A 14,063-nucleotide genomic window follows, 5' to 3' on the forward strand; every position below is an offset into this window, starting at 1 on the left:
CCTTAATATAAAGAACTCTTAGAAGACAATAAGAAAAAGGAAAAAAAACCTTAATATATACGTTAAGGATAAAAACAGGCAATTTACAAAAGAAGAAACACAAATGGACAAAATTAGCAAAGAAAAAATATGCAGTATCTATCAGTGGCAGAAATGTAGTCAAATAGGCAAAGTGATAAAATGCTGGTAGAACTGCAGCTTTGAAAGTTCTAAAAGCATACTTAAATGAAATAATGTATGTTTGAGGATGTTCATCCCAAGGCTGTTTGTAACAAGGAAAATTGGAAATAATTTAAATTTCCAAAATTGTAGGTTCTTACAGTGCAGTTCCATACAGTGGAATACCACGTAGCCTATGGAATGGGTGTTGCAGATTATAAAACATCATCATTTTGTTTCAGACTGAAACCAAAGTATCTGTGCTGATATGCTGTGCATAGAAAAGGATTAAAAGTTATGAACTTGATGTTCAAAGTGGTGGTTTTGTGTTGGGCAAAAGTAATTTTAAAATTTCTTGCAAGGAAAAGCAAATTTGTCTTTGAAGGGATGGCAGGAGGATGAGGCAAGCTTGAGGAGAGCTCCTCTTCTTTAATAGTAGGAGCAGTACGAGCTTACCCATGGTTGGTAGTACAGCATATTTAGAAGCGATCTATGATAGAGGAAGAAGAGAAAATATGTACTTTTTTAAACATGTAAACAACCTGCATGCTCCTGGACATCATCCTCCTTGCTGCTTACTTAGGTAAGAGTTGCTGATGATTATATGCATCAGTAGAATGTTCTTTATTTTTATAGTGGCTTTTTATTTAACTCAAGAAGATATATGAAAAAGAATGTAGGGAGGGTGGGAGAGAGGGTGATGCAAGAGGGAAGAGATATGGGAACATATGTATATGTATAACTGATCCAGTTTGTTGTAAAGGAAAAACTAACACACTATTGTAAAACAATTATACTCCAATAAAGATGTTAAAAAAATAAAAATTAAAAAAAAAAAAAAGAAAAGAAAAAGAATGGCCAAAATGTAAACCCAGATAATGATGGAAAAGGAATACCAGGCAGAACATTAGACCTGAGATGGATTGAAGTGTCATTTATTTGCTCAGCCCTTAAGTGCTCTCTTAAGGGAAGCAGGGTGTGATATGGAAAGAGAGACACTTCTGAGTGAGTCATCCTAAGGACCAGTCTTGAGAGTGCCACTTACCAGCTGTGAGGTTTTAGATAATTTTCTTAGCTTTACTGAGACTGAATTTCCTCATCTAAAAAGGAGGGATAAAAGGACATACTTTGGATGGTTGTCATAAAGGTTAGCAATGATGTTTGCAAAGTGACTGACACATTGTAGACACTTAGTAAAGGATAGATATTGTTATTAAGCCTGGTACACTTGATAAGGTACTGAGGATTGCTGGTGTGATCTCTCTCTTTTCTCTCTCTCTCTTTCCCCTGCATCTGTCACTGCTTTGTTGTAATCATATCTGACCGTTTCAATTAAATTTTAGTTTGTGCTTTTTCACAGAAACCAGCCCCATAGGAACATCCTGCAGTTTACTTGAGTGCTGTCAGTTGAGTTTGAATAGAGTATGACACTTAACTAATTTGTTTTTAAATCAAAGACCTGGCATTGAAGGGCTGTGTCATAGTTTGTGACTGTACCATTTTTAGCACCTCAGTAAAGATCTAATGAATAGAAACCAATGTTGGAGTAAGGTGGGAGGCTTCAGCCTTTATTGTTACATAAGGTTCAGCCTCTACACTGTTAGAATGATTGTTTCTTTAACCATGGTTACAGGATGTATCTTTCCAAACTCCATCTAATAATGGTAATACTGTATTCATCAATAGCAGAGCAAGAGTCATCATGGGGAAATCAGACCTGAGCCTGTTGACAATAGGCTGTTTTGTTTCACGAAGCTGGATGTGTTAAACAAACAACAAAGACTGATGGTATAAATTGCTAATTTCCACGTGAGAGCTAATTTTAGTCCCTGTGCTTCTCTGTGCTCTCAGAAATGAAAATGAAAAAAAGATCTTGCCTGTGTTCAGGAATTTTGAATGGCCCAGGGTGCTAAAGCGACCTAGATATTTAACTAGTGAAGTCAGATGACTTCACTTTTGTCCTACAAAAAGATTTCCAACCCTCAGATTAGTGTCTGTATTTTCTTAGAAGTAAGAAAACAAACACTCATTTTGCTAATAACAAAGTCTAAGAATCAGCTGTTCATTGATTTTTGTGTATTTTCTTCAATTAAACTAGCTTCTGCTTGATGTCTTATACTTTTTGGTGATTAGGATGTAGTAGTTCCTTATTAATAAGTTGTATGCTCTATTCCATCAAAGTAAGCACATTTTTTAAAACAGTGAGAATTGTTTATATAAACAACTCTGAAGGCACTAAGAAAATATATTAATTATATTGCTGTTTCTCTTGCTCCAAATGTTTTGTGAAGCCATGTAATCAGTGCTCAAGCTGCACTACTATCTTTTGGGGATTGCTGTCATCGTGGGAAATATGCTGGTTTGGTCTCCAACAGAATCGGCCCCCTTTCATGGAAAACAAGTACTCTGGAACCAAGGATCTCTTTTCCTTTTTTGAAAAAGGAGGGCTTTTTAAAAAATTATTATACAAACATTTATAGAGCCCTTAATGGGAAAATTATAGAAATATATCCTTCCTACCTACATTTATGATGGGAATGTTCCATACGTAAAAGAAAAAAGGTCACGGTTCTTCCACCCCAGAGATCAAATTACTTGTGTTCCTTTCTAAGCCCTGTCCTTAATGCATATATAGTAATTTTTGTGGTTGTAATTTTGCTGTAGGTACAATCAAAGGACTTTTTTTACCCACACTTGACATAGCATTTTCCATATAGTTATAAAACACTTATTGTTGTTATGAAGGTATTATGTAATGTGTTCAGATAATACAAAAATACGAGAATTTCCACATCAAGAGGTGGTTCTGACCCTTCCATATTGTTTTCTATGCATGTTCACATATAGGGTCTTTTTTGTCTTGTTTTTATTTTTACAAGAATGTGATCATAATGTATGTGTATGCATTTACCCAAACTTGTGGGAGATTTTTTGTTGTTGCTGCTGTTAATTTATCAAGGAACCCTCTTCATACAAGACTGTGTGAATCAGCCCAGTCTTAACTCCTTTTCATGACTGCAGAGTATTCTCTTGTGTGGATGTGGTATAGCTTATTCAGTCAACTCCCTAATGACTACTTTTAGATTGTTCCTAAATTTTCTGTAATGCAAAACTTAAATACATTTAACTGTTTCCCGTACTCTTGGACTTCTTTTTTTTTTTTAAGTTTCACTGAATTTAGGGTAAGTCACTGGGCTTAGCTAGAAAAACTGGAGTACTCTTAACTGTAATTGGAAAGAGCAAAGAAATGTTTGTATGACTAAGTTTTTCTTCCCTGTCATTTGCTCTTTAGCTAGCATAGGAATCCACATTTAAGAGACCAACTTGATTGATCAAGGTAGTTTCTTACTATTTTGCATGTAGGATTTTGGGTTCTTTGGCTAATATAGGGCTAACAGTAATGGTCATTTACAACTGTTCCAGGATCTTTGTTTTTATATGATATTACTATCTCATTGCTTATTGGACCATCGGTGTGATAAAGTTTAAAAAAAAAAATTCTTAAACTCAGTTGTGGGTAGGTATGAGTTGGTGGAAAACACAAAAGACCATAGGTTTGGCTTTTGGTTCTGTTTGACAACTTATTATTATTATTATGATACTCGAATTCAATTAAATTCTCCATCTGTACTTTGGATCCCATACCCTCCCCCATCTCAAGAACCTTACATAGTCCAGTATTCCTTTATTTAAATATTTAATGTCTGTCAACTAGTTTCTTCTTTTTGACTTATTAAAAAATTGAGATATAACTCATATATCATAAAATCACCATTTTAAAGTGTACAATTCAATTGTTCTTAGTATGTTCACAGGGTTGTGCAAGTATCACCACTATCTGATTCCAGAACATTTTCATCACCCCAAAAGAAACCCTATACGCATTAAGCAGTCACTCCCCACTACTGTGTCTCATCAACCCCTGGAAACCACTGATCTGCTTTCTGTCTCTACAGCTTTGCATGTTTTGGATATTTCATGTAAATTGAATCATAATATGTGGCCTTTGTGACTTTCCATTGACTCTTAAACGTGTTTAAATCTTCCATTAAAAAATTAGTAAAGAAACCTCTCCGTCAACCCTACCACTTCTGCCCCATCTCTCCCTTGCATAACTCAGCTTCTTGAAGAATTATCTATTTATACTGTCTCCATTTTTTCATACCATACTTAATCTTTAGCACATTCCAGGGTGGATTCTGAATTCTACCACTACGAAAGCAGCTCCTGAAAAGGTCTCCATGGTCTCACATCACTAAATCCAGTTTCAATTTCCAGTTGACTCCTGAGAAGCACTGGGGTAACTGACACTCTTACCCTTCATGGACACCTTCTTCCTTTGGCCTCCTTGGCACCACATCACACTCTCCTGGTTTTCCTTCTTCCACCCTGTCTCCTGGTGTAGCTTCCTCTGTAATGACTGTATGTACAACCATTAAAGGATTCTTTGAGGCTTAGTGTTAAGTTGTCTTTTCCTCTCACTTTGTCTTTTCTCCTTAGGCACACTCTCATCTGTGCCAGGCCCTCATTTGTTTGTTTGCAAATCACTTACACATTTTTTTCCAAATTTCCAAATCTCTTTTTCCATATTTCCTGGGCTCTATACCTAGAGATCATACTTACTCAATATCTCTACTTGGATGTCTCAAATACAGCTCAAATTTATGATATTTCTCCTCAAAAATGGTTCTCTGCCTGAGTTCCCAATTTCAGTGAATGGCACTGTCTATCTTGTTGAACAAGCCAGAACCCTAGGAGATGTCTGTAAACACATCCTCCCTCACCTCACATATCAGTCCATCAACAGATCTTGTCAATTTTCCTTCCTAAATGTCTCTAAATTCCTTTCACTTTTCCCTGTCTTTGCCACTGCCACCTTTGTCCAGCCTCTTAACTCAGATGACAGCAGTAGCTTTCTCATTGGTGTCTCTGCTTCCACTTGGTCCATCCTTATTCCATACAAGACATAAATCCTTAACATAGGTTATAGTTATCCTGGTGTGATACTTTCACTTTCAGAAGTGTCCCAAATTAATTGATAAAATTACATGGTTACCCTAATTATAAGGTCCTATATAATCTGGCCTCTATCTGGCCTCTGTCTTCTCCAGCCTCATTTTAAACCATGCATGCTTACCTTGCTGTCTGCGTTTTAGACACAGTAGCTGTGTCTCAGTATGCCCCATTAAGTCTCCTGCCTCAAGGTCTTTGTACTTGCTCTTCTCTTTACCTAGGACCCTAGAATACCCTGTTCTTTGTTAATTTTTATTTTACTTTCAGTCCTCAGGGAAGCCTTCTCTGACCTTCCTAAGGCAGTTCCCCTTATTATGTAGGTTTCCTAGCACCTCGTATCTATCTTTTATAGCATTCATCACAGTGACAATTTTACATATATTCGAATGATTCTTAAATTAATACCAACCCTCTACCAGACTGTCAGCTTCATGAAGGGAGGGATTATGTCTGTATTTGCTTTTACTACAGTATCTCCAGCATGTAGCTGACATGTAATACCTGTTGAATGAGTAAAGGAATCAACGCCAGCAATCACAACCTCTTAAAAATTCTAACCTATTCCATGTAACTCAGTTGAGCAAAGTAGTGCTCAAAGAGAGTGAAACACTTTTATGCTTCTTTAAAAGTGTGGAGTAGCCAAGTACCCCAACTTCCTTTATAATTCTGTTATTTACAATAGAGGTTGCCACCTGTCGGCCTATGAATTATATAAGGCTTGCAGTTATTTATGGTCCACATATATTTTAAGAATCATAGAAATTTCATATAAAAATATGGGTTGCTGGTTTCATTTGGAAATTTTAGAGATCTAGCAGAACTGGGCCAGCAAACCCACTTGACATTAATTACCTAGAACTGAGTAGTGACAATCCCCTTTGAAATGGTCATTTGTGTCATCTGGCATAGTGCTACCAGAAGCGTGGCCATTGGTCTGCCCGCTCGGCCACAAACCATTTGTTACTGTCCACAGAGGCGAGGACCTTGTGCCGCACGTTTAGTTCAGCAGACATGTCTTTGGTTATGACTCTCAGTGTGTTGATTTTACGTTCTGGCACAAGTTCTGTATATTGTCAGCGACTGGCATTTTGAGTAGTACGTTGTAAATATTTGAGTTTGCAATTCCTGAATTTCACAATTTTATTCAAAATGTCAGTGCAAAATAACATTCAGAAATTTTAGGTTAACAGTTCTGTAAATAGGTACTGCTCTTAGATGATACTGCTCATCGTTTATTTTATAAGGTATCTAGATTATTAAGTTTCTTTGATAGAAAAATTCTGAAATTTCACATTTCAGGTTTTAAGGCTTTGAACATAGACATCAGAATTGATTATATTCCTTTTTGCACCTAGCAATGAAGTTTAGTAATAGATTGGGCTACCGCTATAGAATAAAGAATGTGAACTTGTTTGAATGCTTTAGTGTGGTACTCTGATGTGAACTTCTTTCCATGTGTAAAAATTGACTGTCATTGCCGTGTCATTGAAGGAAGTGGAGTTGGCCCATTGTTTTTGAACACTTGACTGATTCAAAGAAGTAAAATACAATATTCTTATTAGAATTAAAAATAAAGTTTTTATAGATTTAATATCTTTTTATTGCTACATAATTTATCTTGTTGAACCTGAATTTGTACTGCTTTTTATTAAGGAAGGAATACAAAGGCAGTGCTAGCCTTTTTTTTTTTTTTTTAATGTGAAAATTGATTGAGGCAATTGCTGTGCTATTGAGTGAAGCAGAACTGTGTTCATTGTTGCTTGCCTATGGATTAACTCTCTTTTATCAGCCCCCACAAATGGCAAAATTAACATATATCTACCTCTGATGATTAGGAATAGACTTAATATCCCTTTAAACAGGCTTAATATATTTTAATGAGACTTTTTATTGCTAGCATGTATTTATGCAATAAACTTCCATTTCCACTGTTTCATAGAAACTTGTCTTTAAAAGATCACAAATCCCCACCTAAATGTAAGGTCAATCACTTTTGAAGTTATTGTCCTCCTGACTTTGTTCCAGAATTTTTTTTTTTTTTTTTTTTTTTTTTTTGCGGTATGCGGGCCTCTCACTGTTGTGGCCTCTCCCGTTGCGGAGCACAGGCTCCGGACGCACAGGCCTAGCGGCCATGGCTCACGGGCTTAGTTGCTCCGCGGCATGTGGGATCTTCCCGGACCAGGGCACGAACCCGTGTCTCCTGCATCGGCAGGCCGATTCTCAACCACTGCGCCACCAGGGAAGCCCAAGAATTTTGTATTTTTGACAGTTGCTCCTCAGTTACTACTTCATCTCGTTTAATGCTTTTCCTGCCTCTCAAAATAGTTATATTGACACAAGGTTCTTAAAAAGTTAAACGTAAGTATATCATATGATATATCCGTACATATCTACTCAAGAGAAATGGTACCACATCCTCGTGAAGACTTACATGTGAATATTTACAGCAGCCTTGTTCATGATAGCCAAAAAGTAGAAACAATCCAAAGAGCCATCAAGTGGTGAATGGATAAACAAACCACAAATGTGATTATTCATCCAGTGCATAAACCACAATGTGGTTATCCATACAATGGAGTATAATTTGGCTGTAAAAAGAAATGAAGTACTGACACATGCTACACCATGGATGAACCTCACAAATATTATGCTGAGTGAAAGAATCCAGATGCAGAGATCACATAGTGTATGGTTCATTTGTGTGAGATGCTCACAAAAGGCAAATCTATGGAGACAGACAGTACATTAGTGGTTGCCTAGAGCTGAGGGTGGAAATGAGGAATGACTTGCAGGTGGGCACGAGGTTTCTTTTTGGGGGTGATGGAAGTGTTCTAAAATTGGATTGTGGTGATGATTGCACAGCTCTGGGAATATATGAAAAACTATTGTGTACTTACAGGTGAATTTATAGTATGTAAATTATTCCTCAGGAAACCTGCTAAAAATAGTCACATTTAAAAATTTGGTGCTTGTAGTATTTGTTATATTTAAGTATGTTAACCTGTTATCATTATTAAACATTTTATACTGCTTCTTTTCCACTTTTAAGTATGATTTTCAAAGAACGCTACCATCAAATCATGTTATTTGATAGTAGTGAAAATAACCAGCATTTGTAAAATGGTTACTATGTAGTAGGCATTATGCTAGTACTTTTCACAGATTATCTCACAGCAACTCTACATATAGGTATTATTATCCCCATTTTACAGCTGAGGAAACGGTCTCATAGAGGCTAAATAACTTGTCCAAAGTCACATAACTGAGTAAGGAGACAATTAGGCTGGAATTGGAACAGAGGTACTCTTGTCCTCTGTGCTTCATGTATGAAGATGCAGTATTTTTGGTGGAAATTTATGCTGTCTTTCACATACTGTGACTGTTAAACACCCATAGTGTGTATGCCACTGCACTGAATGCGCTACGTAACTATTTATATGTGTGATCTCCTAGGAAACAGGTGGATGTTTGGTCCTGCCTGGTTGCATTAAAGCTTGTAGCATGCAGCAAGTCTTACTAATCAGTTTTACTTCTTTTTCTCCACCCCTCAGTCTTAATTTTAAAGACCCTGAAGCAGTCAGAGCTCTGACTTGTACTCTCCTAAGGGAAGATTTTGGACTTTCTATTGATATTCCGCTGGAGAGACTAATTCCCACAGTTCCCTTGAGACTCAACTATATTCATTGGGTAGAAGATCTGATCGGTCATCAGGACTCTGACAAAAGTACTCTCCGAAGAGGAATTGACATAGGTACATGGTTTTCAATTATTTTTTGGCTAAATATAAGTTTTATAAATTTTGCGAGGTTTTTGCAAATTCTTTGAAAACTTCTGGTTGTTTGTTGTGTGAAAGAAGCTGGCTACTGATATCACTGTTCTTATTTGGGATACCTAGGCTTTTCTGCTATCACTTTCTCTTGAGAAGCGATTGTCAGCACCAAACAGGGAGCAAGGGGGTAAGAGAAGTGCAGAATGAAAGTGAGGCCCTTGTTTTCTTAGCTTTTCAGATTGCCACGTTGATGTCTGTGTCTGTTGGGCATTATTTTTACTCTGAGTTATTTGGTGTTAGTACAGTAGTCCCTATATTGGGATTTTGTGGTGATGATCACTTAATAAAAGATCATGTGGGACTGAATACTTTTAGGAATCTCTTAGGTGATTATTTATAGAGAGTATTTAATCCAAAATTAAAGGGAAGAAAAAAGACATTGAGTTAAAGGAAGATGTTCTCTTAATTGTAATCTTCTGCAATGGGGAGGACTGTCCTGTATGATTCATTTGGGAATGTAAGCAGAGGAACAGAAGGAAATGAAGCCATGGTATGTTTTGCGATTATAAATGTATTATATGTTTTGTCATAGCCAATATTTTCATTTGATAGGGTTTGAAATTTGTTAATCTTTTGGCCTTTACTAATCCTTTATAGAAAGTGTGAAGAATTGAGTTAAAACTGTGGACCCTATTTCTAAACATAGTTAACGGGAAACACAGTTTCTAGATGGTAGTAAATGTTCAGCATTTGTGTGTGTTTTCAGTGCTCATCGTACATGAGCTTTTCAGCAGCATTTATTGACCCCCTCCTTTCTCCTTTATGCACTCTCCTCCATTTTCTTCCACGACACCAGACTCCTCTGGTTTTCCGTTTTCGTTTCTATTCACTCTTCTCCCTTTTCAGGCTTACTTTCTTGCATTAAATGTTGAGAATCCCTAAAGCTCAGTCTTTAACCCTTTTCTTATTCAGCACTCTACCTCTAGGCAATTTCATCCATATCTATGACTTTATTTTCTGCTTCCATGCAGATAACCTACAAATTGTTTATTCCTCCAATTCAGATTACTTTTCTTGAGCTCTAGTCCCAAATATATGAGAAACTTGGATATCTCAAAAACATCTCAGACTTCGTGACGTCCAAGACCAAACTCATATTCTTTCTTCCTAATCTTGACCTGGATACTTACTTCTCTCCATTCTCACTGACAATGTCTATCACCGTTTCCTGTTTTTCTCTCTTAAATATTTCTTAAATCATCTATTTTTCTCCTTCTCAGATGCCACCATCCCAGTCCAAGTCACCATCATTTCTCCCTGTCTACAGAATAGCTTCTCAACTATTCTGTTCTTGTCCACTCTGTTGCGCCTCCATTCCATTCTCCAGAAAGTATGTATAAACCATATCTGAGCACATCTTTACCACTTTAATGGCTTCCTTTTGCTTCTGTGATAAACAAAACCAAAACCTTTATTAGGCCTATTAGAATTTTCATTGTCTGATTCCTGCCCTCTAGGTCTCTCTAAGCCTCATCTTTTTTTTTTTTTAATAAATTTATTTATTTTAATTATTTATTTTTGGCTGCGTTGGGTCTTCATTGCTGTGCCGGGCTTTCTCTAGTTGGGGTGAGCAGGGGCTACTCTTTGTTGCGGTGCGTGGGCTTCTCATTGTGGTGGCTTCTCTTGTTGCAGAACATGGGCTCTAGGTGCGCAGGCTTTAGTAGTTGTGGCGCACGGGCTCTAGAGCTCAGGCTCAGTAGTTGTGGCGCATGAGCTTAGTTGCTCCACGGCATGTGGGGTCTTCCTGGACCAGGGCCCGAACCCATGTCCCCTGCGTTGGCAGGCAGATTCTTAACCACTGCGCCACCAGGGAAGTCCTTCTAAGCCTCATCTTATATTCTTCTCTTTTTTGTTTTTGGCACTTGTTCTAATAAGATGTCATGATTCCAGGCCTTTGTACATGTTGTTCCTTCTGCCTGGAACTTCCCACCTTCACCTCATTAATTCTTATTTGTACTGTAGTTGTCAACTCAAGCCTTATTTTCTCGAGAAAACCTTCTCTGACCTTCCAGCATAAGATGGGTTCCTTGAATATGAGCTTTAGAAAACGATGTTTTTTCCTTCGTGGCATTTTTTTTAGTTTTAAACTACACATTCACTTGTCTGATTGATTAATGTCTTTCTCTAGATTACAAAGATTCACTAGATTACAAAGTACAGAGCCTATTACTTTTTTGCTTACTATAATATCTAAAAGCCTAGCACACAGTAGGTGTTCAGTAAATGATTTGTTGAATGTCGATGGATAAATACATCATTCTTTCAACATTCAAAATTCTGAACATCCAATATGAACTAAGCACTATGTAAAAATAATGGGATTTGGGCTTTCCTGGTGGTGCAGTGGTTGAGAATCTGCCTGCTGATGCAGGGGACACGGGTTCGTGCCCTGGTCCAGGAAGATCCCACAAGCAACGGGGTGGCTGGGCCCGTGAGCCATGGCCGCTGAGCCTGCGTATCCGGAGCCTGTGCTCCGCAATGGGAGAGGCCACAGCAGTGAGAGGCCCGCATACGGCAAAATAATAATAATAATAATGGGGTTTAACAAAAGTTTTTTTTCTTTTATGTTCATGGCAGAAGATTGGCTGATGGATTATAAAAAGCTTTAAAAGCTTGAGAGGCTATTTAGTACTAATTTATTTTAATTATGCCCCAAACCCTCTAAAATAACACTTGGGGATATAGGAGGTTAATGGATTTTAGCTCTTCACAAGGGGCACTCTTGCTGAAATCACATTCATTCTAATTAGGGTTTTATATAAATTCTTCCCCCAGACTCCATTAGTTTGCTCTAATTCTGTGGTTATATACTTTTCATTTTTATTTATCATTACAAGGATTATTACCCATTTAAAAATGTAGGGCTTCCCTGGTGGCGCAGTGGTTGAGAGTCCACCTGCCAATGTAGGGGACACGGGTTCCTGCCCCGGTCCGGGAAGATCCCACATGCTGTGGAGCAACTAAGCCTGTGCACCACAACTACTGAGCCTGCACTCTAGAGCCCGCGAGCCACAGCCCACGTGCTGCAACTACTGAAGCCCGCGTGCCTAGAGCCTGAGCTCGGCAACAAGAGAAGTCATCATGATGAGAAGCCTGCACACCGCAATGAAGAGTAGCCCCTGCTCGCCGCAACTAGAGAAAGCCCACATGCAGCAATGAAGACCCAACACAGCCAAAAATAAATAAATAAAATTATTTTAAAAATGTCATTCACCTTTCAGAGGGGAGTAGGATGTTAGAATGCAAGTCTTCTGGTCTTAAGAATTGAGAAACTTGATTTTTTGGGGCGAAGGACAGGTCTTTTACCTGCGTTTATTACCCTCTTGGCACTTGATATTAGGGCAGCTGAGGGAAGGTGTCCTTTTTTCTTTTTCCCTTTAAATGAAATTGAAGTACGAAGAGAGAGGTAGTTGTATGAGAATCAAGGGCCTGGGATCTGGTTTGGATTTTTTTTTCCTACAGGGCTGGAAGTGCTACTTAAATTTCCTTAATTTCCTTATTCTGAGTGGCTAGCAGGGGCTAAATAATCGTGAACTCTGAGAGGAGCTTGAGTACCCTTTACCACTCCTTCCTGCACCACCTCCCACATCCCCAAGGAGATGTTTGCCCAGTAGCATCAGGGCCAGGATGCTGTTAGGTAAACATGATAGGAAGTGTAGCAATCACTGTGACTGTCAGAGCTTAAATGTTCTGGCTGTCAGTTGTTGTCATGTCTTTTACTAGCCCGTTCTGAGTACTTAATGAGGAAGCAGTAAGATGAGACTGGCTTTCCTCTGGGTTAGGAGTATCTCTGGCCTCCAGCTCTTCCTGCCAAATCCTTAGAAGGCTAGACTGGCACCATGATGTGGTCAGTGGCAAGTGGGTGTGGAATGGCTGGTATGGGCTGACTACCGTGGGCCTCCGAGAAGAACACCAGCGTTTCTTCTCCTGAGCATGCTCTTTAGGATCTTATTGGCCAAGATCCGTTAAAGGCTGTAAAAGCAATTCTTTGTGGTTCGTACATACTCAGACATATCCTCGTGCAGTCTATGGTTAGAGGTTCTACATGCAAGATGAGGACCAAACCCTAGTTGTCAGATTTTTGCCTTTGAACGTCTCCCTTGAAACTATGGGGGGCAAGCCAATGACTGATGTTTTGGATCTCGATCAAGTGTTTTTCCATGTCTCCACATCTAAGAAATGAATTCTCTCTTTAGTTTTTAAGGTTTTTTTGTTTTGTTTTGTTTAACTTCTGGTTTCCTTCAAGTAACAACTTACAGATAGATATGTGGGGAATTGGGTGGTTTAATATTATAAAAATTTTATACCCTATGTATTTTTTTCTGCTTTTGTAGAATGGGATGTATACATTGATCTATTTTAAGATATTACTGTGGTGTTTTAACAAATAACACTGATTTCTTTCAAGAAAATCAAGTTTGTGAGAGATTTAAAATGAAGACTTTTTATAAAGTAAATTAAATTGCTTTGACAATTTCAGTTAGTCAGTCATGTATTTCTTGATCACCAGCCGATTATGCATACTTCATTTTACATATAGCATACAAAGAAGACAGCAAGGTTTCTACCCTCTAGGAAATTTGAATCTAATTATGAGTTAAGACTAACATACATGAAGCCAGTAGCCACAGTATGTGTGTAATCAGTACCAGCTTGTGGTTTAAGCTGTTAAGGCTATAAGAAATTCTAAGAAGTGAAGAATGGTGTTTTTGCTTGTTGGTCTCACCTTCCTCTCAGGTGTGTGCAATGTGTTTTGAATTCTTACTGTATTAGGTACTGGGGCATCCTGCATCTATCCTTTACTTGGAACAACCTTAAATGGCTGGTATTTCCTTGCAACAGAAGTAGATGACATGTGCTTCAATTATGCAAAGAAGAATGTGGAACAGAATAACTTATCTGATCTTATAAAAGGTTAGCTCTGTAGAATAAATACTCCTTTCAAGCTTTGTTTATTAACCTGTCTTTCTAATTTAACACATCTCATTGTCTTCTGCTTTAATATGCAAACTTTGGTAATTTAAAACAATCTGGTACATTGTAATTTGGTTTGCTGCTTTGT

General features: G+C 37.9%; 1 protein-coding gene across 1 annotated transcript in view; it reads left to right on the forward strand.

Annotated features, from left to right (window-relative positions):
• METTL16 (methyltransferase 16, RNA N6-adenosine) overlaps positions 1 to 14,063 on the forward strand; it is a 55,810-nt gene that overhangs the window by 10,566 nt on the left and 31,181 nt on the right. Inside the window, exons 3-4 of the mRNA XM_059046725.2 lie at positions 8,724 to 8,923; positions 13,775 to 13,915. Of these exons, the coding sequence (XP_058902708.1) occupies positions 8,724 to 8,923; positions 13,775 to 13,915 (341 nt within the window). The remainder of the gene's footprint in view (positions 1 to 8,723; positions 8,924 to 13,774; positions 13,916 to 14,063) is intronic.

Source organism: Kogia breviceps, chromosome 19 (assembly GCF_026419965.1).
Source record: "Kogia breviceps isolate mKogBre1 chromosome 19, mKogBre1 haplotype 1, whole genome shotgun sequence".
Classification (NCBI taxonomy): domain Eukaryota; kingdom Metazoa; phylum Chordata; class Mammalia; order Artiodactyla; family Physeteridae; genus Kogia; species Kogia breviceps.